Source organism: Folsomia candida, unplaced genomic scaffold, assembly GCF_002217175.1.
Source record: "Folsomia candida strain VU population unplaced genomic scaffold, ASM221717v1 Fcan01_Sc003, whole genome shotgun sequence".
NCBI classification, from domain to species: Eukaryota; Metazoa; Arthropoda; class Collembola; order Entomobryomorpha; family Isotomidae; genus Folsomia; species Folsomia candida.
This window is the reverse complement of record NW_019091195.1, coordinates 7,587,698-7,611,947: the sequence shown is the minus strand read 5'-3', so window position 1 is coordinate 7,611,947 and position 24,250 is coordinate 7,587,698. Positions and strand designations below refer to the sequence as shown.

At 35.6% G+C, this 24,250-nt stretch overlaps 3 protein-coding genes across 6 annotated transcripts; 2 read left to right on the top strand and 1 right to left on the bottom strand.

Moving 5' to 3' along the window:
* The first annotated feature begins 2,524 nt into the window (after positions 1-2,524).
* LOC110846153 (serine/threonine-protein kinase 17B) lies at positions 2,525-8,139 on the top strand. Its single transcript, XM_022092800.2, has 14 exons — positions 2,525-3,086; positions 5,325-5,424; positions 5,508-5,573; positions 5,646-5,686; positions 5,772-5,910; positions 6,056-6,148; positions 6,229-6,285; positions 6,622-6,700; positions 6,817-6,943; positions 7,015-7,145; positions 7,225-7,348; positions 7,433-7,596; positions 7,721-7,815; positions 7,880-8,139. The coding sequence occupies exons 1-14, from the start codon at positions 2,887-2,889 to the stop codon at positions 8,021-8,023; spliced, it is 1,560 nt and encodes a 519-aa protein (XP_021948492.1). The 5' UTR covers positions 2,525-2,886; the 3' UTR covers positions 8,024-8,139.
* Positions 8,140-14,773: 6,634 nt separating this feature from the next.
* On the top strand, positions 14,774-18,737 carry LOC110846575. 4 transcript variants are annotated; one of them, XR_004834337.1, is made up of 8 exons: positions 14,775-15,269; positions 15,803-15,881; positions 16,607-16,653; positions 16,740-17,226; positions 18,164-18,213; positions 18,275-18,367; positions 18,501-18,555; positions 18,622-18,737. XR_004834337.1 is itself a non-coding variant. In XM_035849418.1 (7 exons), exons 2-7 carry the CDS (start codon positions 15,095-15,097, stop codon positions 18,361-18,363), a joined length of 927 nt encoding a protein of 308 aa, XP_035705311.1. In that variant the 5' UTR covers positions 14,774-14,900; positions 14,967-15,094; the 3' UTR covers positions 18,364-18,626. The 4 variants fall into 4 exon arrangements, 2 of the variants coding, with proteins under 2 accessions (XP_035705311.1, XP_021949065.1); XM_035849418.1 differs by having other exon boundaries at positions 14,774-14,900; positions 14,967-15,269; positions 18,275-18,626; XM_022093373.2 differs by having other exon boundaries at positions 18,501-18,634.
* Positions 18,638-24,175, bottom strand: LOC110846574 (L-lactate transporter). Its single transcript, XM_035849417.1, has 12 exons — positions 24,021-24,175; positions 23,437-23,950; positions 23,248-23,350; positions 23,031-23,181; positions 22,898-22,968; positions 22,777-22,824; positions 22,536-22,701; positions 22,161-22,471; positions 21,763-22,080; positions 21,641-21,694; positions 21,537-21,582; positions 18,638-19,328 (listed from the first exon to the last, which is right to left on the bottom strand). The coding sequence occupies exons 2-12, from the start codon at positions 23,453-23,455 to the stop codon at positions 19,086-19,088; spliced, it is 1,530 nt and encodes a 509-aa protein (XP_035705310.1). The 5' UTR covers positions 23,456-23,950; positions 24,021-24,175; the 3' UTR covers positions 18,638-19,085.
* Positions 24,176-24,250: the final 75 nt, after the last annotated feature.

The window sequence follows — 24,250 nt, the reverse complement described above, 5'->3', positions numbered from 1 at the left end:
ACCTTGAGTCCACCAGCCACAAAGATGATGGATAACATAGAGTGGTCGTACTGCACTCTACGTGTGTGTGTACATGCATACGTACAAATGTACATGGTGATCGTGATGGTGTTATAGGGTTGCATAAAAGCAGATTTTTCGCTACATTTACACACAAGGTAGTCATGTTCAATCATTTCTTGCACGCATGCACTCTTATTTGAATACATACTTTCTATGTAGGAAAAGATGATCTTGTATGCATACTGAAATGACATTGGGTAAATTGTTCAGGGCTGAAGATATTATGTGCAAATTGATCGAGCTGCTGAACACATCTTTATGGCCACCTATGCAAATGCAGATGATGTCGATGATGTGTGTGAGTGCCTTACTTGATCACTTTTTTTAATTCTGTGTCTCGCCAGCCTATTATAGACATCTCCGTAATACATACCTATCAAGAGTTCGCTTCTTGTCCATCAGCTAGATTTCTTAATAATGAATCAATTCAAAAAAGGCCCTTGTTCTGCACTCGTACTCCTACATCATCTTGTCTTCCTGTGTAAACATGCTCTGTTGAATGAATTCAGGCTACACACTCACATTATGATGTCGTACGTCTCACCAAGATCTCCTGATAACGCGTCTCTTTTTCAGTCAAAGATATCCTAATGCAATACGATATTATGCATATTGTTTCTTCATTCAATCCACATACGATATATGATCCAACGTTTCACTTTTCGTGATCCTGGATGTCACCAACAAAGGTCACATGTGGTTAATTAATATTGTACAAATATAGAATAACTCTTGATAAGTTACTTGAAGTTACAGCTAAATACGTTTTGAGCCTTGTCAATGTTTGTATCAATTACTTATTACTATGCTTCGTAGACATGCATGACAAATAATGTTCCAGGATTGTTTGACTTGCATCATCGTCGTCATTTCGTGAAAACCAACGAATAAATCAAACAACAAGACGAATACAATATGTTGTATTTAGGTTTCATGCGATTTTATCGTCCTCTTATTTGCCACAGGAGCGGAGCAAATTTTTAATTGGTTCAAAAACAATGTGGAACGGGGAATAATGCAAAGCGTGTGATATGAATCGTGCAGCAGTCTGATGCACTTCCTTTTTTACTGAATCCCATACAATCAAGAGGGCATCAACAAATTCTCCGCATTCTGATTCAACTCGGCTGCGACTAATTTCCGCTCGCGAAACCACCATGCGATATCTACACACACATAACAGCAGAATGGGTTTGGTCGAGTTATGTGCTACTACTGTTTGTCAATGATATCTCGAATCAATGGTTTGTTGCCGGTAGGAAAAACAATACAGCCACACATGACACAATACAGAAGGGAAGACGAGTTTCATCCGCATCGAATCAAACTCACATTATCATCCTCGCTTATCAGAGTGATGGCGATATGAGAAATCTTGAACCATCTTCAATTACTTACTCACATCCGTCCCTTCGTCCCCATCCAAAATTCGCTGTGGCCAATATATTTGCATATACAATGTACCAAACAGAAACAAAAGGGTTTAATAGGATTGTCGAATGGGATGAAACACAAACTAGAATTCATGCTAATACTCAAATAAAAGGGTTAAATATTACGTGTCCCGTTCGAAAATTGTGTTGATAAATAATTTCATATGCTCTGTGGAGGATATGCGGAGGATATGTTGCTCACAACTGCTATATATGTACGCATATAGTAGTACACAAATAAGGAACAGTGGGAGGAAATGAGTAATAATAAGGCCATTTACTAAAGATAAGTTGGGCTCTTAACCAAACAACTACCGAACAGGACCAAATTCAGCACAATAACACATCAGTCTCACTCTGCCTGAGAATAACAAACAATTGACTACTTAATAGTCCTCCTCCTCCTCTCTCCTCTCTGATTTAACCTGCAGGAGGTGCAATGTTTGGAGTCAACTTGGGCACGATGATATGACGAATGACATAAAATAAACGGGTGTTTAGATAGACAAAGTCTTTTCTACCTGCCTTGTGCATAAATTGTCCGTTGTTGGTGGAGGTATGTATATGTACATATGTGTACAAACTATTAATAAACAGTCACCACCTCACCATCAATAAATATTGTAGGAAAACCAATAAATCGCATTTTCCGCAGTACGAAAATCTTGTTGATCGATGCGCTCAATCAATTTATGAAATTGACAACTATTGTAAAAATTGTTGCCACCATGTATTTCCAGGGCATGCTTTATTCTGCGTAAAACTGTATTTGCATAATGTCTAATGCTACATGTCTTTGTTGCAATCTGCTTAATGCCTGGGATTGGATTGGACCATATTACATTAACATCTCTGTATTCCCTTACATGTTACAATGAGGAATCCCATGATGATGATGCTGCACTACTGTAATCATCATAGAACCAAGTTGTATATGTGCCTGCATTGCGACTATTATTCTCTGTTAACAGATTTGGTTTTAACCGTGTGGGCTTATTTTGCCGTACCACCAATAAAGACAACCACTATATTAACCAGTATCAAGCCACACCACAGCTCAGACGGACGAGGTTCGTCGCAAACTACCAAGAATTTTTTCTTGTCTTTTACACAGGAATGAGAAGCAGCGACTTTGTAATAGGAGAGGAGCTCGGCCGTCGTGTTATTTGACGGTGCTGCTGCTCGTCCCTCGAAGGGCTCGTTGAATGAAACCTACTGAAACTGGCCATCATCGCAACTGACGGGCTCGGGGGAAACGGACAAACGGCCAAAGTGAATACCGCGAAGTGTGCTGGAGAAAGAAAGTGCAAAGAAAGTGTCAATAAAGTGTCAGAGGAGAATTGTTTTTTAATGTGGTGGCGGTTGTAGTGTGGTCCAATGTTGACCTCGTATGGTTCACGAGCCAGAGTCAACTCTAGTAGCAAGAGGTGGTTGTCCAGTGGTCGTTGAACGGATGCGTGTTGGTGGTGAAAGTGGAGGGGAAATGGAAAAGTCGGGTCTTCTAGTTCTCGGGGAAGAGAGTCGCTCCCGGCTGCTTTCTCCGCTCCCCATCGAAAATGAGTACACGGTGGAACTTCAACCCTTTGCCAGGTAGGTCAAGGAATAAGCAGCAGCAAGTTATTAATACCCGTTTTTTGATACAGTGGTCAGGATATTGTGTGTTATGTAGTCTTGAAATTCACGTTTTTCGTTTTTTTTTAAATTACCAGCTGTGATGGATGATGTTTGTCAAATACAAACAAAAATAATAATAATTGGTTAAGAGACCATCTACATTTTTAATGTGCTTAAGAGTAAATGAGTATATGTATTGTATAAATAGTTCAACTAAATACATTCAACAAGTTAGACCACCACCTACGCTCCGAAAATTTAATGATGACACAAATGCTATTAAAAATTAAAGCTCGTAATATATGAATGGTAGTCGATAGTTATCAGTTGGTTGATTTGGTGTTGTGCACATTACAAGCTGAAAGTCGCATGATTTTGTGGGTACAAAAATTGCGATAAGTGCACAATTTCCTATGACACTCTTGTTCATGCATCAGCTTGTTTTAAACGTTTCGCCGTTTAAAATTAAATGAATCGCTGAACTGAATTAGAATGAGAATGAGAATGATAATTACGAAACTGGAACTCATCAGAGTGAAATATTTTACAGATATGAATTTTTGTACCATATTTTTATGCCACCTACATATTTTAAGCATCGAGATAATAATTATAGGTTTTCGGAATGATACACATTACTCAGGATATGCAGGTTAATTTAGTTTAACTACACAATTAGTTTCCTACAATTTTATAATTAGGTAGTTTGAACAAAGCAACTTGCAGGACGATCTGCTAATCTAGATTCTTGTAATAGTTTATTCTTTGTGGTCCCATGTAAAAGGCCTATGATGACGGACAGATGACCTTAACTTACATTCTTTATTTTGCACTTTATTGAAAGCTTGTCTACAGTCGGTCAGTGCAAATGCAAAACATTTGTTCCTTAACAAGGAACTAGAACTTTTACTGATCGCATAATGTGTCAATTTACAGCAAATCCAAGTTGGCATTTAGATACATTGCATAGAATTTTTTTGTATAAGCTATTTAGCTTTAGTTTGTGGATTCATTTTTTATTATTAGTTCATTCCTCATAATATATCAAGCCCTTTACACATACTGTATAATTATTGGAGACACTCATTTTTGAAAATTAATTCTGTGAGAAAACAGAACCAGAAAATAATTTTCATTTTTTTGTTGAAATAAATATCGTGGTTGATGCTTCAACCAAGATATGTGACACAATTAGTACAGTCGTCTCTATTATAATCTACTTAATACGTCCACTTTATCACAATTATATTTAAAAATAAAAAGTCAGTGTAAAGTGTTAGATTTCAATTAGATTGTTTAATTTGTGCATGTTGACTGAATGAACAGCTTCAGGTTGTCATCTTTCGTCTCGGAATAATACGTGGGTGGAATTTTAACATTTTAGAAAGGACTTGGTCTTGACTCATCTAATCTTTCATGTGCAATTTCATATTCCGTTTGAATATTGAGATGGATTGAAAATTTTGCGTGAGGGATCAATAAGAACACAGCAGGATTCTTACAAAATTGGCGTAATGTTGCAAGCGAGGTAACAATAAAACGGGGATTAAGTTTAACAACATGGGTTTGGTTTGACTACATATTTGCTGTTTGCAGGAGTAGAACGCAAATATGCATCATGTACCTATGCATTTTTATTTGAACCTTGCTTGGTATAAGTATTTGGGGTTTCCTTTTATATTTTTGGGCTGTCGCAATTCCTCCATCGGTTACACATAATATTTCTGCTAATTTTTCAAAGGAGTGGCAACATATCATACTATTTTTTAATTGGTCTGTTTCTCTTCCAAAAATAAAGCTATCACATTAAGCTAAATAATAGCAATATAACTGACTTCCCATCGGAAACTGAAATTAGGTGTGGTGTGGTCTATGCTTAAAAGTGAAGGTAACTGATTGCGATAGATATGCTTCGTTGAGTTGATAACCTTTACCAATAAATCATAAACCAGCTTCAGCTAACAAAGATTCTCATTGTAATAGGTTTGAATAAAGGGTTCCATTGTTTAAAATTATCCGTCATATCCTAACTTAACGAGGCCTTTCAAACAACCGAGTAAATAAGAGGGGTCAGGATCATAGTGCAGACATACATATACACATGTAGTGTAACATAATAAATAGTCAAATACGTTTAGTTCATGCAGTAGCGTTGATATTGAAAAATTGACATTGAACAAATTTTTTAATGACCAACTATTTTTGTTTGAACAGAGGAAAGTTTGCAACCGTAAAGAGGGCTCATAGTAAAATGAATTCGAGCGTTTCTGCAGCCAAATACATCCGCAAACGAAGACGGGCTTCTACAGAAGAGGTGTGGCCTATTTTACATGTTTATACGTTTATATGCACTTTTGTATCTATGTAATACCATTGTTTTTATTTCGCCTGTTCTAGATCTGGCATGAAATATGCGTCCTTGATAAATCTCGGGATTGTCCTTATATTGTTCATTTATATATGGTATGAAATAAGAAATTGAATAGTTAGATAAACGAAAAATAATTTAATAACATCACATTCATTTAAATCTAGGTATATGAAACTCCTCTGGACACAATCCTACTCCTTGAAATGTAATATAAATTAATAAAAAATAATGATGTATGACTTGATCTACAAGAAAAGTTTGAACATTTGTCATTATTTCATGTTTGCCAGGGCTGAGGGTGGAGATTTACAAACAGTTCTGGATTCTGAAGAATTCTTGGAAGAGTTTATATGCCGAGAGGTTTTAAGGGATGCTTTACGTGGACTCCAATTCCTTCATTCTCATTCTATAGCACATTTGGATATCAAGGTTAATACCGCTATGAATGATTGTAATAATTGTTTGTGGGGTGATTGATTGATCATTTATAGCGCAACCCATCATAATAATCTGTTTATTGTTGTTGTTTGTTTTCTTTGCCTGTTGTTTAACCATTATATATATTTTAATACAGCCTCAAAATTTGGTCGTTACTGGCTGTTTACCGGGAGGTCACGTCAAGTTGTGTGATTTTGGCTTAAGTCGCCATCTCTCGAGTTGCGCCGAGGTTGATTTGTACTTTGATTTATACCAATGTTGCCTTGTATGTGTTTTTTTATTTTATTTTTTTCATTGTCATATTAATAGGTTAGAGAATTGTTAGGAACTCCAGAATATGTTTCGCCAGAAGTATTAAATTATGAGGTAAGATAGAAATAATTCTGGGATTATTATTTTTATTTCGTCGAATTTTGATTTCTGACCACTCTACGAAAGTTTTATATCAAAAAACTTTGTTTACAACATACCAAATGTTGATTCTTAAAGGTTGTTGTTTGTACTATTTGATTGTCAATGTAGGCTTTACTTTGTTCGCATTTGCAGTGTTTTTCGTAGCTATTAACCTCATTTACTCGTCAAAATCAAGACATCATATGAACACTGATTTATGCATGCATAAAAATTGCAAATTGGGTGAAGGTTTTCCCCGGACAATATATGCATTCATGTGTTTGTAATAGTTTACGTTTCAATTTGCAGCCCTTGACCCTCGCTACTGACTGCTGGGCTTCAGGAGTTTTAACCTATGTCCTTCTCTCGGGAATCTCTCCATTTGGAGGTACAGCTTTAAACATCAGATTACTTTTATTTTACTAGTGCGATTTTGTCCATTTACTAGACAAAAATGTGAATTGTATTTCCACTAACATAATTATAAAATTAATAAAATTGCAGGTGACTGCAAACAAGAGACTTATCTAAATATTTCCCAGCGGTCCTTATCCTTTCCCCTTCCTTACTTTTCTAACGTTTCATCCTTTGCCATTGACTTCATTGAGCAACTACTAGTTCTCAAACCGAGGTAATTATAAATATGTATAATGTCATCATAATGACGATTATTAATGACATAGCAATTATCTTCATTTGCAGTGGTCGTCTGACTCCAGATTTGTGCCTTCAACACCCGTGGCTTTACATAGAAAGAAATTCAAATATTTTTGTTCCTGAACCCAACAACAATAACAGAGAGAATAGTCTTATTAAATCAACTTCACTAGAAGGCAAGCTTTATATTAAATAGTTGTGCAATAATTCCTTGCCTTTTTGCTTTAATGGTTAGTTTATTTGATTTTGTTTTAGTGATACCACCAGAAATAAATGGGAACGCTATGCAGGAGACTTCCAGCTTAGCAAATGGTGGAGATAATAGGGGACAACCGAATGATGAAATTGACTCAGGCATAGGTTCAGAAGACGACCATAGGTGAACCTAATAATTTATATAATACCAAATCCTTTAATCGAACGATGTTTTCTACTGATTTTTATATTAATTTCTGAAATCTAGACGTAATTTGAGTTGGGCAAGATTGGATGAAGTGCTGGAAAGTGAGCAAAAAATTTCTCATAACCCCGATTGGTTAACTTTAGAAGATCCAACGCTAGAAGATCCTGCTAGAAATATTTGGCCAAATAGAAAGAAAAAATGTAGCTGGGAAGCGGAATGTACTGGTAATTTTGATGTACCTATTATTATTGCACAAGAACACCTTACTGAAAAATCTGCATAAAGTTCAATTTGCTTTTTTAAGCATATGTACACTTGTTTTTTATTTGTAAATTCGTTTGTTTTTAGGTGCCGTTCTTCGTGCATTAGATCAGCTAGAAAGAAAACGAGGTGGTGTAACCAAGCAAGCCAGTTTACTAAGAGCCTATGGGGATCGTAGCCAGGTATGCCACGATAACTGTGAGAAGGGATGTTTATAAACGTAATTAACAATTATTTTCCATGAAGGTCATATCCAAGGAGGAAGTGGGGGAGGGTCAAGTTGTTATTCGCGAATTCCGTCAACTGCCACGAGCTCCTGCTCTACTTACGAAACATTCTGAATTAACTTGTGACTCTATTTCAACCAGAATCAACAAACTATTTAACTAATATTATATAGCTTATTGCTACTAATTTTATGCATGTTAATCAAGCAAATCTCAAATCAAGGTTCTACAAATACTAATAATAGATAAAATAAAAATAAAATGCACAACATTTTTGAATTTCGTTCGGTAATTACTAATTGGAAATGATTGTATCAACAGCATCAGCAAATGATCTACTATTTCTCCAATAGAACTACCTCAAAAGTACTAATAGATACTCAATCAGTACATATTCTACCCATTTATCTGCATATAATCCAAATACATGATCGTGAATTGCATGCATCGAAAGGTTAAAAGAGAATTTAATAGGATTTGTCTGTATCAATGTGGAGTGGATGATGGACGAATGTCCTAAGTATTTCTGGATACCAAATGATGAGGTAAGCTAAACCTTGAAATGCGAGGTGGATCATGTTACACATTTCCTTTAAAACGAGCAAATGTTGTAATTAATTGCCAATCAACATCAAATTTTCAGTAGACAAAGGTCGCTTTGTTGATTATGGCAAAGTCAATTCGTAGCTGGTGTGTATAAGAGCTCCATTTATAGCAGTACTTCATAACCATAAACTCCTGAAATGGCAATTATATTAGTTTGTACATTGTGTTTAAGCACGACGTACATGTCTCCCACGCACGGTGATGAAGAACCATTTCTTGAATGTCGATCATTGATATGGCACGCTGACATGTCTACAAAGTTTCCTTCAATGTGTTCCATAAATTTACTGCATTTGTGAAATGAGAGCGGAAAAAGTATCATAACTATTGACGCCAAGTAGAAAAATCAATCATTTGCAAATAAAATCAGTGATAAAGTCCACGTAATGGAATCCTTATCCATATTTGGGCCCAGTATCAGTTTATTATGTAATTTTATTAACTAATTTCAACCGCAACAGCTTAATTGTATTGCTCGGGTAATTTGCTATGTAATAGAATTGCTTATTTCCTACCAACTCTCATGAGTTTTTAGCCCGACTCAGAGCATATGAAACTTCATGCCCATCTATCGGTGATCAAGTGGTTGACCAGTGGGGTCATAAAGGTCGGCAGGGTGATACTCGGGACGTTGGTCATATTTGCAAACTAAATTGAAAATACGATGTCATAACGGCCAAATTACTAGTTATGTAGAAGGACCCGGTAGGGTCACTCCCTTTAAAAATGGTCACAGAAGCCTTGGCGTGAACGGGTAGATCAGGTTAACAAATGTGAAGCAAATGACCCGCACTGCTTTTTGAAATGCGTCGAAGGCCGAAATTCAGCATCAAGGTGCAAAGGCACACCAGACTAAAGAATATGAAGCCAAATTTAAGAATACTTTTAATTGCGAGATGAACGGTCCATCAGGGTGGCTTATACTGGTTTTGAAACTGGTCAAAAAAAGCTGAAATTGTGCATGGTATGGTAAATCATGGGAACATTTTTGACGATTACGAATAGTATTAGTTGGGTCATCTGATAAACACGTAGAACCTGACTGTGACCCTGACTCGGGCTAAATCAATATTGCGCAGGTTTTAAAAGTTGTACCCATCAACAAATTGCAATCAAGATCATAAATATATACTTGATTAGTTATTATTGTCAAGCAATTTTGAGCGTTTGTGTTCGTTATTGTAAATTTTTGTCAGCGTCGGGGGGAAGCCAGATACTGTACATAGTTTTCATGATTCGATTGACATATATGTACGGTATGTTCGACATTCACATGAATGGGAATGTGTTGTCGACTTTTCGGCAGGTTGTAAAGGGAGAGTACAGAATTGTATCTAGCTATCAGAGTTAGTCGTCTAAAAATGTACTTCTTATGGAAGGACATCACATTCTCCATCAATTTATGGCTTTGTGTATTGGGTGCAGTTGTGTTATTGTTGCATAAAATCAGATTTTGATCTTCTGTGTCAACTTGGTTTAAATTTCTCATGTCTTCATCTCACTCAAACATTTAAATGTAAATTTGAAAAGGTTGAATGAAGGTGTGATATAATGCATTTATGTAGAGGTGACCAAACACAATTAAACCAACAAAATAGTTATTCACCTCGGGCAGAGAAGCTAAATAAGTATATTGGTACTTTATACACATGTAGCTCAAAGAAGAAAATGTGCAAATTATCAATGATGAAAAATATGTATTAAACGAAACTAACGACGTTTTTAGCTCTAACATTTGTTAAAATACAGCACAATTTTCTGCCAAAATTAGAATTTCCTTGATTCATAATGATGCTATAATTTTAAAGTCATGAATGTCCCCACATATTTAGGTTGTTAGTTAGCATTGTAGATGATATGATACCTTATGCATGACATGTATAACATTTGGAGAGACCTTGTTCAACGTGACACATAACTTGTCTATATAGCCTTTGTGTGTCATAATCTTGGAAAAATCTTGATGCTGGTTAAAACTAGATCAAAAATTAATTAGGGTGTAAGGTTATGTAAGGCAGGATGTTGCTTTGTTTATTCTGTGTTATATCAAGCATGTACGTGGCTCCATATTATAAGATTCAGAATAATGTCAATAGCCATGTGCCCAAATTATCACTAAATCTCTTCTGCTGACTTATGTCTAAGGATGATTAGATTTTCAGCTCAGTATTGCTCTTGTATTACTGCTTCCAATGCACACTGCTTTAATGGAAATGCCAGGGGTGACCATGTGAGTGCGTGTTTCTTCAACAAATCAATTTATTAATTTATGAGATTGCGATTTCCGATTAGATATTACTTCCTCTTTGATGCCTCCAGTTGAGGCAAGTGTGTGAACATTGGCGTTCCATCCCACATTATAGACAACAATGATTTGTGTTGGACATGACAATGGTCACCTATGGAGAGAGCTTCGATTTGATTATAATTCAGGTTAGTCTATTCTGTTTTGCTAAGTGCTACCTGTCTGCTCTAAGATTTTCATTATTATGAGCCCATATCTTCTCTTCCACGTTCATGTGTACACGACTTTGTAAGAGCTTCTATAAAAACTGCTCCTGTAATGCATTTCAAATTCCTTCCAATCATCCATTAAACAGTCATCAAATACAAAATAAATTTGGTTAGCAAAAAGCACAATTCATCTTGCAAAACCTTGATCTGTTGATACGAAACAAGGATACTGTCTGTTCTGCAGGTATGCATACAGACCGACATTTATATATTTACTGGCTACTATGACTGTGAACTTATTGCCATTAACAAAAGGATGTGGTGTCATATTAATTAGTGTATGTATAAATCCAAAGTGGCAGGGATGCAGGTCAAAAGTATGAAATAGTACTGTCAATCCCAGACCTGGACTGGAGTAAAATGACAGTTGCTGTAAGATATGTGCACATGATGATTAGTGGGCTGGCACACATACGTAATTTGAATTAGCGGAAAGGTTACCATTTAGGAGCCAAAGCAATAGAAAATACCACACTGGAGGTGAATTACTTGCCAAAACACAAATCTAGAAATATGTAACTACCCACGCCCAAGTGGAATCTTTACGCTTGTGATCACTTATCATTGGCACCTCTGTTTACATGTTGGGCACTGTTAAATTGGCATATTCATCGGCAAGTCGTCGACAAATTAGATAACTTGCCTTGTTATTCGTTATCACACATCTCATCGTAAACTTATTTGACAGATGGAGATTGCCAAAATGCCAACTACCACACACACGGCGATTTACCGCAATGTTGGAATATATTTGCATTGAATTAGAATGACTGGGAATATTTTTGGATCAATTCGTTCTATTCACCAAATATTTGATCAAAGTAAGTATAATTATCTGATGAAAGGAAACTCAGGAATGTGCAAAATGCTACATAAAATCTTGGTTTGACTGTGTTTGCATGTTGAGTTATGTACATAAAACCAATTCCATCCGTTTTGGAAGGTGGGAGGAACTGCATTTGTGTCCATTCCATTCTCGGCCTAATGACAATTATCTACGGCAAGAATACCAGAACAATGTATATACCCATCGCAATTATAAAAAACAGCGACGTCATTCTGCCAAAACAATAAATCAATTGCATACATGTAATTGTACTTGGATAATTTTTGCACGATTCAGTTAACTTTGTGGGGCTAAGAATGAAATAGTTTACTTCACGATCTAAAATAAATATGTAATACGTAACAATGTATCATAATTGAGTATATATTATGTGGACCTAAACTGCGTTGTTATCAAAATTTATTAAGACTTACAAGGGAACCTTAAGTACTGTCACCTCGCGATTTCCTTCCAAATAGCCTTAATCGACAGATAATTTAGTGAAACTTAAACTTTGTCATAGAACATGCGGTGCAAAATCGCGTTTTCGCGAAATATTTGGCGAGAGCTGCACCAAAACCTGCCATTTGCCCAATGCTTTTAACATAGCCACCAGCCTTTCGAATGATTAAATGAACTTCATATAATCTTATTAAATTATATTTGTACCTGTCCGCGTAATTTCAGCCCGATCACCAATATGCATAAAACAATGCAAAGATTCGCAAATTTTTTGCAAATTGCGAAAATCTGAAAACTTGCAAATTTGAATTTCTTCGTTTCTTTAAATTCAACAAACTTTAACAGTTTAACTGTTAGAAAATATATTTTTCTTATTGCAAAAAATTTGCAAAAATTTGCAAAAACTGAACTTCGCAATTTTTCATGAAAATAACTTAAATAACCAAGGCTAGTTTATTTTTACGTATTTTTCGAAATTATTTGCGGTATTTCTTTTGGTAAGTTGCAAAAACTTACAATGTGTGCAATTTTTTAATTCAATATTATTATGTAGAATTTGTTTGCAATGTTTGCATGTTTAATTGTTTAACAAATTATCTTTCCCTTTATTCGCTCATATCAGCATATATGACAATTTTTAAGTTTCTCTAAAATGCGAAATTTAAAAAATGTAAACTTTAATTGTTACAAATTTTTGCAAATTTTTTGCAATAAGAAAAATATATTTTATAACAGTTAAACTGATAAGTTTGTTGAATTTAAAGAAAGAAAGAAATTTAAATTTGCGAAAGTTTTCAGATTTTCGCAATTTGCAAAAAATTTGCCAATCTTTGCATTGTTTTATGCATATTTGTGATCGGGCTGAAATTACGCGGACAGGTACAAATATAATTTAATAAGATTATATGAAGTTCATTTCATCATTCGAAAGGCTGGTGGCTATGTTAAAACCATTGGGCAAATGGCAGGTTTTGGTTCAGCTCTCGCCAAATATTTCGCGAAAACGCGATTTTGCACCGCATGTTCTATGACAAAGATTTAGTTTCACTAAATTATCTGTCGATTAAGGCCATTCCGAAGGAAATCGAGAGGTGACAGTACTTAAGGTTCCCTTGTTAGTATAAGAATTATATACGTGCGAGAACTGTAAAAGTCCACATATGTATCAGTGCGTTCAAAATATGCAACATGCTCTTTGCATGAAATGCGACATTAACAATCCAGATAAGCATGATTAATTCGTAGCATTCGTATTGAACAAAAACAAGGCTACCAAGGGTATCATCTTCAAAACAAAGTAGTGTCACATATTATTACACTGTGTAACATAATAGGTTGCAATCCTACATAAGAAGCACCATCCTGCAAATCAATTAAATCGTCGCAGTGGGGATTCATGCCTCGATCGTGTCAGAAATGTCAAAGGCCAATTATTTTTTTAAAGACGAAACCAGCACCAAATTTGTGTCACTTGGCCTCATCTTGTGGTTTGCGATTCAATTTGCAACTTTTACTCCGTTTCTTTTGACCTCATATATTTATTTGCTTGAGTTAAAACACTTGGTTGAAGTCTTTATGGATATTAAAGTCACAGCTCATTAGCGTAACATTGTCAGCATTGCTATCAAAGACCTTTTTCTTTGTTCCGCTCCTAATTTGCCTACTCTTGTTTGTCCTGTCCACGTTTTTAATTAAGGAGAATCTACTGTGAATTGCCGCATATCCAATTCTTAATTGCTAATTATTACTACAAATGCAGAATTAATGATAGCAGTGGCTCAATATAAAATGTTAGCCAGATGCATAATTGTACTTAATTTAATTCCTACAATTCTCTTTGTCAATCTCTAACTTGTGTGTACTCGGCGCAGGAAAGGATAAAGTCACGCCAAAAGAATGCTAAAGAAATTGTCAGTTTATCCCTTTGTAACGTATGATAATTTACTGAAACTAAATTCATCAAGATTGTAGATGCATTTAAACCAGACATTAAGCAAGCACATATGTTAATATGTGCATGATGGAGCATGATTGAAAATACTTTAAAATTTCTCCTGAGAATGTTTTGTAATGATTGTACGTCATCTTAAATGGTCATTATCGAGCTTTCGGTATTTCTGCTTCAAACATTACGAAACAATCGTGAGAAAAATCAAAACAGAAATGTAGAATTTGTATGATTTTATTGTACTTTGTGCTAACGCCTTATGCCTGACTCATAAGTTATGAGATATTATTAAGTTAGTTGTTTGCATGCAAGAAACTTGAAATTACGCCGTTTAAAACTGCACGTAGCGATAAAGTACGACTTGAAGGTGCAATATGACACATTTGTAATTTTGTTTGCTGGACCATACATACTGCAACTGTAACGCGTTAACAAGGGCAGACATAAGAAATCAGAGCTAGTCATCACTCACGAGTTAAATAAGTTGAAATCTTTGCGTTTGGACTTCCTAATGTGAAGGTCAGAGAATAAAATATAAAAGGGAAGGCTGCCCTTGTATCGTTTTTATTTAACTTTGGGATTACATCAAACTAGGATAGGATTCTAATCATCGCATTGTTGCATCGCCTACCTGCCTGAGAATCTCCCATGCAGCGCTTCATGTGTGTGCTCCCGTTTTAGATGGTCAGTTATTCGCATTTATCAATTCACGTTTATACAACAATTGTCATCATTACCTCAATTACTCAGTCTGCATGAGTCTGTCTTCAAGCGCTTATGTTTACACAAGAAGAGTGCACCAGCGCGTAGACTTCTCTCGCCAGCCATAGCTGACTACAAAAATAACGGAAATAGAAGAACCTTTGTGTCCATCAGCCATGTGTTCCATGCAAATTGCTTTGTGCATTTTCGGTGTTGTGCTGGGTGGGAGTTGGGCAGGGACCACTTCGTCCTACCAACACCGAACTACCTCGTTGGACGAATTAAAAGAAATTGATTCATATGTGGCTACAGGACTGCCATTGTTTGATCATGGATTCTTTGTGAGCACAGGTATGCAACGTAATTTTCAGTGTTGTGCAATTAAAAAAAAATTAATGTTAACAAATAATTTGGACCATTTATTTTATTTTATTCGTTGTATTCGTCAGAGTGAGTATTACATATTTTTGTTGTATTAGGAAATGTCAGTAGTTCATATTACTGACATGTTCCTTCAACTTGTTGATTCCAGAGTAGGTTTTTTATTTCGGTTTTGCCTTTCGGGCACAAAATTTAGATTACAATGTCCAAAAGAGGCCGACCAATTTTTTATCACTGGAACAAATGCATTAAATTAATAAATATCTCGTTGACAGAGAGTTTTAAACCACAAGTTCTTATATGATATGCAAACTCTACAAATATTTCAGGAACTGTTGAATAGTTTTTTTGTAATTATTCTGTATTTTTAATTAGTAGGTATGTTATTATTTTCCTGTATTGTCGCATATGAAAACAAGTGGAAGGAGCACTCTAACATAAAGCAGTTGGAATGGGAATTCTATGATGTTAATCTATAACTGAGATTCTTGTTCTGATTTTAGCCCAAGGCCCGATACTTGTAAAGGCGAAGGAAGATGGAATAAAGCAGAACAAGCCCAAGATTAATCCAGGGTATTACAGGTAGCCAATTGATTACGAATTTTCTCATTTCATTAACTTTCATTGGGAAAACATGCATGCAAGGGTACAAAAGTAAGAAATAATGGTGTATTAAACACAAATACGTATGTACCTATAACGCTTAACTGCACGCGAACCTCATGTTATTGTCACATCAAAATTATACACATTAAAAACTTAGCCAAGTAAATCTTGTTCAAGATTTGTCAATAAACTACCAACTCCTTTAGTTATGACATAGATAAATTTATCCTGCACTGCTAGACTTAAATTCAAAGTCTTGATCAATTTTCATGAAAGATTGACCAACCATGCATTTTACTTGCATATAAATACCGTAAATGACGCTAGAATTATCCTTAATTCTCATGTTCAAGTTGGTTTTGGTCTATTCATAGGTAAACTCATTGCTTAGTTTCGTACTTATAAAGTATATTAAGTAATTATAATCACATAATGATTATGTCCATATAATATAATTTTGATCATTTCGCAAAAATTGTTGTTGACATTTGCCCCAAAATTTGATTATCTAATCCAGAAGCCGTAGTGTATACTTTGCAAAGCTATTAAATTACAAGCAGAACATTCACACGCTAATTAATTATATTACTTGCAAAGATTGTAGACGTAATATCACTAACGCATGTATGTAAAATGTCGTTTACTGAATTTCATGTTATTCCAACAAAATGCTACTTGTATTTTTTCATGTGTTTGCGTAGTACACTTCCGCGACTTATCCCATCTGGATACGAAGGGATTTCAATTTGTAAGTGCACACATTTCTTCACTTGCATTCCTTGATTACAGTTTTGTGACTTAATATATATCTTAATGCATGTCGAAATATTTCAGCACATTTCAACTTGGGGTCAGCCTTTCCTGCCCAATCACCGTCAATATTCCCCCACCCACCTTCACTGGACTTTTATGAAGGTCCCTCGCACCAATTTGCTCCACAAGGTCACTTTGGCTCACCATTTGCTTCCCATCTGCCAAGACAGCCTTCTCCGGCACCCTATGCTTTTGAGCCAAGAAGATCACAAACCCAATCTGGACACTTCATCCAGCACCACAATCCCCAACGGCGTCTAGACCGATTCATCGACCGTCAAAATCAGCGACAGCCACATTCGTCCTCCCAAGTCGCCGAAGATACATTTCAAGTTGATAATTTCATAAATGCCGAAGATGATCATGTGCCAACGTCGTATCAAAATACTATGATTGCACATGAGTCGATTGATTCCAACAAGTTTGTCAGAAACCCCACTGTTATACAAGCGTTTGGATTTGATGACGACCTGCCAGAAAATTTAAAGAAATCCGTTTCATTTTACAAGTAAGTCAAGATCCAAGTTTATAGTTTATTGTTGTGAACATTTTGATGTTCTTTATTCGCACTAGTAGTTTCACTCATGGCCAAGTTGTTGACGAAATGTTTAATTTGCGAAAATAATATTTGAATAGGACATTGTATTGTGGTTCTTTCTTCTACTACAATTATTCAAAGATTCAAACATTAATAATATCATCCAAAACCAAGGCAAATTTGCCATTTGAGATGGTGTCATTGTCTTGATAAGTTTTTCTATCATTGTTTGATGAAGAAAATCCGAGTACGAAGTCAGTTAGTGGTATGTATGAGGTAATGATAATGATGGTTTTTTAAGTCGTTGGCGACATTTCTACTGTGCACTTTATGACTGCACTGTCAAAAGTATGGGTGATTCATTACCAGCAAACGTGCCATTGTTACAGATAAAACTATTTGTGAGTGTGATCCAATTCAGGGTTTTTATTACTCACGGTCTCAATAAAATTGTTGTGATATAGAGATTATGTCCGTAAGTCATCAAATAAATTGTCCCAAATTAAAAGATTCAAGCTCGTTTTTTATTATCAGTGGTACACAAATTTACATTGGCAGCCCGAACCATGCATTTTCTCAGCATCTTTCTTCATTTTATAGCCAGTGTGAACAATTTGGAAAGATTGAGTTGGCACTGATTTTTAGTCAGATAGCACATATTTACGCATTTGCAGCATCGATCTATCAGAACTATAGCCCATACTGAACCGATTTTGCACATACTTTTCTCTTCATTTGGCACATACTATAGGTAAAAAATTTAAGGTCACTTGAGTAGGTTTTACTCGACTTGTCGCAAGTCCGATGGGCAGACAGACAAGACGGTTGCATAAGCCTGGGGCTAAAAATCTTTAGTTATATCCCCCTAAAACTTTCTGATCATCAATGTTTTTGTTTGTCGGAATAGGAACCAAGGAGTTGCAACAGCCTTGGCCCAGGAAAGTCTGCCAATTGAAGGTAACTTGAATTTGAAGTCAACTTCGAATTTTTAATAGTTTAATTTGAATTTCTATTGAAGGCGAGACCGTCGTGGGTCAATGGGACACTACAAAGATACAGAAAAAACGAATAAGCGACTTATTACGTGCTGCAGGTTTCCTTCGATAATTATGTATGTACATTACACTTCTGGACCATTATTGCTAAATACGACCATAATCCATGCAATAGTTTGATTGACAGTGAGCTTGCTCATTCCCAAATAAGCCTAAATTTAAATCGATGTTGGTTTTTTTTTTTACCAGACAATAGCCAAAGTAAATGATACCAGATAAGGGAAGAGAGAGAACAGCAAAAACCGTAAATAAAAGTATTATTAATAAATGCTTGTTCCTGGAAAAAAAATCTTTATAATAAATTCTTTAGGTGTACACAATAATTATTGAAGGACGAAAAAGTTATATTTCAAATAATATTAACATTAGACGTACTTAGATAGATTAAAGTTATTGTGAATATTTATGGCCATAAAAATGTGATATGCAAATCTCATTGCAATTATACATTAGGATATTTACAACTACGCGTATACTGTAAAACGACGATCATTAAATTGTGATTAATCATATTTTCATAGCTGTGCAATATATTGTAATAAATTAATAACAGCTGCATTAGTTATTCGCACGTTACTTTACTCCAGCAAGACAGCAGCAACAAGTAATTTATTACCAGTTACTGAAACATACTCTTTAGCGCAACCATATTACATGTAACGCGTTTTCGTATATATTCGACAGGTAAGCGATTGATTTTATGTATGGGCAAGTAAAAAAAAACATTTTCGACGAGATCCTTCCAAAAATGCGTTTATGTAATTCAATTACTAATTAATTCATTTCAAAACTTCTCTCTCGATTCGTTATACGATTTATGATGCTCCTGAAAAACGATCTCGGCCGTCTTGTGAAAGCTCTATCTTTGGCTGTGGGAGTCACAAATAATAAGGCGATCCAGCCCAGAAACACGACGCCAAAAATCCACCACACGTTGATATTGTAAGGGTGTGGGTCGGATGGATGGGCGCCGTCCCTGTAGGCATTGAAGACTGCCGTGAATGTCAACCCGCCGCACTACAGAGAAAATTTAATTTTAATTTTGCTTGGGTCACCACCTCCCTGAACGATAATGCGTAAATATTTTTATACGGTCAGATGGGCACCACTTATCCCAGAAACACTCAATATGTGTGGTGTTATCATTACCCCTTGACTGTGGGGTGTGCATTACAAGAAACCCGACTTGTTCATAATGTGCAAAACGTTGGGTCCTGTTCTAGTGCACCCTTGCACAGGTCTTTACAAGGTAACTAACAAGGGAACCTTAAGTACTCTCCCATCTCGATTTCCTTACGGATAGTCTTATTTGATAGATAATTTAGTGTAACGGAAACTTTGTCATAGAACATACGGTGCAAAATCACGTTGTCGCGAAATATTTGGCGAGAGCTGCTCCAAAACGTGTCATTTTTCCAATGCTTTAACATAGATAACAGCCTTCGGAATGATGGAATGAAGTTTATACACCTGTCTGTAATTTCATGCTGATCACCAATATGTAAAAGAACGATGCAAATATTTGCCATTTTTTCAAATTGCGAAATTCTGAAAAATTTTCTAAATTTTAATATCGTCATTTTTTTGAAATTTCAACAAAATTAATATGTTAAACTTCTTTTAAGCATTACACAAAAAAGTTTTCAAAGCCCAATTTTTCCTTACTTCAACACAATGGGCCAAAATTTTCAAAAATTGAAACTCACAATTTTTCATGAAAAAATATAACAAGACCAATGCTAATCTATTTAACGTGTTCATTAAACTTGTTGGCTAAATATATATTTGCAAGTTGTAAAAAATTCTTGTATCGTCAGTTTTCGACATACTCAATAAAATAACTTTTCCATACCTCGTTCGAGATTTTAAGCTTTTTGGAAAACTGGAAAAATGTTCATCTGGGAGGGACCCTGCGGGTATCGGTGTATATAGGACGGCAAAAATATAGGGCGCCCTATATTTTAGCATTATAAAAATGACACGTTTTGGAGCAGCTCTCGCCAAATATTTCGCGACAACGTGATTTTGCACCGTATGTTCTATGACAAAGTTTCCGTTACACTAAATTATCTATCAAATAAGACTATCCGTAAGGAAATCGAGATGGGACAGTACTTAAGGTTCCCTTGTAAGTACTGTCACATCTTGATTTCCTTTCGAATGGTCTTAATTGATAGATAATTTAGTGTAACTAAAACTTTGTCATAGCACATACAGTGAAAAAACACGTTTTTTTAATTATTTGGCGAAAGCTGCACCAAAACGTGAAATTTTTCCAATGCTTTTAACATAGATAACAGTCTTCGGAATAATGAAATGAAATTTATAAATTAAATACCTGTCGGTAATTTCATGCTTATCACCAATATACAAAAAATCACAAACATTTGCCAATTTTTTTTAGACTGCGAAAATCTGCAAAATTTTCTAAATTTGAATTTCGTCGTTTTTTGAAATTTTAATAAAGTTTAAACGTTAAACTTCTTTAGTTTAAGCATTGCAAAAAAGTTTTCAGTAAATGATTTGTTTTCCTATTGCAACAAAATGGATGAAAATTGTCAAAAATTGCATGCATTCACAACTTTTCGTGAAAAAAGATATAATAACCAAGGCTTGTCTATTTTACGCATTTTTCAAAATTGCTGGATTTGTTTTTGCAAGTTGCAAAAAATTCTGCAAATGTATATCGTCAGCTTTTAACATATTCAACAAAATAACTTTTCCACACCTCATTCGATATTTTAAGCTTTTTGGAAAAATCGAAAAAATTTCATCAGGGAGGGGTCACTCCCACTATGCATATATACATACAAGACGGCATAAATATAGGACGTCCTATATTTATGCCGTCGAACGAGGTGTGGAAAAGTTATTTTGAAATTATTTTGAAAGCATTGGAAAAATTTCACGTTTTGGTGCAGCTTTCGCCAAATATTTCACAAAAACGTGATTTTTCACTGTATGTGCTACGACAAAGTTTTAGTTACACTAAATTATCTATCAATTAAGACCATCCGAAAGGAAATCAAGATGTGACTATGTGACAGTACTTAGGGTTACCTTGTTGGTTGATGATAACACAAGAAACTGACAATGAGTGATAACATCCCGTGGGGTAAACGGTACCCATTTGGTCAGATATTATTTTAAAATAATTATCGCTCAGGAACTAGTTACTAACAAGTATGATGCTAAAATATTGTTTATTTCGCTTTGCGCACTTACCACTCCTGCCAACGACCAAGCAGTTAAAATTAATCCATGGGCAGACCTGTTAAACTTTTTTTTAGATTTACAAATTTTGCTACTGTCTGTTTAATGACGCTAACCCGATATTGGTAGCGCCAAAAGTATCCGAAAGAAAGGCTGGTATTACTCCAAACCTATTATTACAAACAAACTATTAAAACAAACAAATTAAAACGCACACATTATTATTAGTATTACATACCCTGCCCCATAGCACGACGAGATTATAAACATTGTCATCAAGAACGCCCAGTAGGTTTGGGTAGTTGTAATTGTTGAGAAGCTTCCCAAAATAATTAATTGTGACGTTAACATGATTATAAAACAGTTCTTTCTGCCTATGTAATCCGACAATATTGAGAAGCATAATCGCCCTCCTAGATTGAACAGTCCATTTATAGATACCACTGTGGCCCCTTCGTCCGGAGTTTTACCAAAAATTTCTTTCGTCATGTTTGCTAAGCGAGAGATGACAACCAGACCGAAAATACTGTTTGCGAGTAACATGGCGTACATGAATCTGAAATTACGTGTACAGTGTAATAATAAAATACAATTGTTAGTGCATTGTACACATGTAATATTCATGTATGTATGTACCTGTAGTTATTTGACGTTAATGCGTCAATTAAAGAGATTTTATCGGGTGGGTCTCCATTTGCATGGGCTTCTACAACTTTTCCGTTTTCAGTCTGATCGCTGCCTACGCTAAAATTTGGAGGTGGTGTCCTTAGAACCAGGCCGGACAGAACCATGAGAACAAGATAAACCGATCCAAGAACTACGAACGTTAAGGGCAACCCAACGTTATTATAGAGAGGTAATTGCACTTTTGCAAAAATAATAGAGCCAGCTCCGAAGCCACAGACGGCAAGCCCGCTCGCCATTCCTCGTTTATCAGGAAACCATTTCTGAAATTAGAAAAATTAGTGAAATTTTAGAGATCCATCGTATAACAATTGAATAAATAGTAACCTGAAGGGCCGACACTGGTGAAATATAGCAAATTCCGAGTCCAACCCCACTCGTGATGCCATACCCCACAAAAACTAGCCAAATCAGTCGCAGGTAGAGTGCAAGTGCGGTGATGTAATTTCCAACGACAAATAAAGTGGTTCCCAACAAGCACGACACCATCGGCCTGTTTTACATACAATTAACCGTCACGCACATTTTAGAGTTTTATGTACATTTGTCGTATACATGTCAAACTTACCCATTTCTCTCCAACCAAGGTCCAAACGTGGCAGCCGACAAGCCGAAAATACATACAAGTTAAAAGTTAAATATATAAAATACATACATATATATAATAAATACATACCGACAAGCCGAAAGAACCTACTGCTATGTAGAAAGTAATCGGGGCCATATTCACAACTTCGCCGTAAATCAAGACATCAATTGGCTAACAAGTTATTTCGTTGTTATCATTTGTTTCTGATTTATTAAACCGGGGTTTCAACCAACCTGATTGAATACTGACCACGCATAAAGCGATCCACAACAAAACTGAATGATCACCGCGGCAGGAATTAGAAACCAGCGATTGAAAGGGATGCATGGTAAAAGTTTGGACTCGCGAAGTACTTGCTCTTCACTTTTCTCGTACTTTGTTACTCTATGCAAAATAAAATATGAAAATAGGTAAAAATAAGTTTTGTGTGTTTGGTAAGTTTCAACTAACCTGTAATGATACTGAATCAATCGGAGAAATATATTAGTCGATTTTGCCTTATTGGACGTGTTGTCTCCTCCCACGGTGTCGTGGTCAGCTAACACTTCTTGACCTGTGAAGTTTATGTATGTGCTTTTTATCAATGAATAAGGTAAAAATATCCGCCACGTAAATAATGTTACATAATAATTTCCTTACTGCTTTGAGTTGATGTCATGATTCCGTTCAGTGTGGAGTGAAGCTTCACTCACAGAATGATTTAGAGAGGAACTGAGCTAATAAATTCACAAAGGTGCACCGCCATGAATTATACCAGAAAATTTACATTCGGATCACACTACGTGAATGCGCTTTGATCAATATTATTGTTCCAGTTGATGACTCGACTTTCCGTTGAAAGAAGCGTCAACTCCCAAGAGAGCACATGGATTATGTAACTAAATGTGTCAGGAGGTTTGCCAGGTTGTTGAATAGGTTGTTGGTTAGTTGAATGAAGCCAGAGCACATTTAGTTGATTTATTCAGTGTCGGCATTGAAGTAAGCTCATTTCGTTATGCTGTTTGCGGTGTTTAATTCGTTCTTAAAAAAAACTATCAACAAAATATACGAACCATTCAGTTTTAAGGTTAAATTGCCTATTAATAAATCCGGTCCACCCGTTAAACCTCACATATACACGTGCACTAGGTAATTCAACTCCAGGCGAGAATTCCTGTGTAAATAAAGCTTGCTCCTTAGATTGGAAATTCAGGTAAATATTTCTGGTGAACCGTTGTACATACCTTTTCCAAAATGTTGCACTGCCGTGCAACTCTGTATGTATTTACAAGTTCAGCAGTTCTGATGCGACAATGGTGGAAGGAAATCTTATACTGATTAAATAATGATTGTAGTTACCTTAATGATGATTTGGAGTGGACATAGTAAGCAATAGCACGAGGAAAGGTTATGAATAAATGCTTAACAGGCGAACCTGTGTATCCTTGCGTCAATTATTGTACGTATATATGTG

Bases quoted from the DNA above. Each gene is read 5' to 3' on its own strand.
- LOC110846153 (XM_022092800.2), top strand. From the start codon at position 2,887: ATGGTTCACGAGCCAGAGTCAACTCTAGTAGCAAGAGGTGGTTGTCCA. The intron at 7,146-7,224 runs GCAAGCTTTATA...ATTTTGTTTTAG, and splicing joins TAAATCAACTTCACTAGAAG to TGATACCACCAGAAATAAAT. The intron at 7,349-7,432 runs GTGAACCTAATA...TCTGAAATCTAG, and splicing joins GGTTCAGAAGACGACCATAG to ACGTAATTTGAGTTGGGCAA.
- LOC110846575 (XM_022093373.2), top strand. From the start codon at position 15,095: ATGTGTTCCATGCAAATTGCTTTGTGCATTTTCGGTGTTGTGCTGGGT. The intron at 15,882-16,606 runs GTAGCCAATTGA...GTGTTTGCGTAG, and splicing joins ATTAATCCAGGGTATTACAG to TACACTTCCGCGACTTATCC. The intron at 18,214-18,274 runs GTAACTTGAATT...TTTCTATTGAAG, and splicing joins GGAAAGTCTGCCAATTGAAG to GCGAGACCGTCGTGGGTCAA.
- LOC110846574 (XM_035849417.1), bottom strand. The intron at 23,182-23,247 runs GTTAGTTGAAAC...TATTTTGCATAG, and splicing joins TTGATTCAGTATCATTACAG to AGTAACAAAGTACGAGAAAA. The intron at 21,583-21,640 runs GTTAGCGTCATT...AAAGTTTAACAG, and splicing joins TTTGGCGCTACCAATATCGG to GTCTGCCCATGGATTAATTT.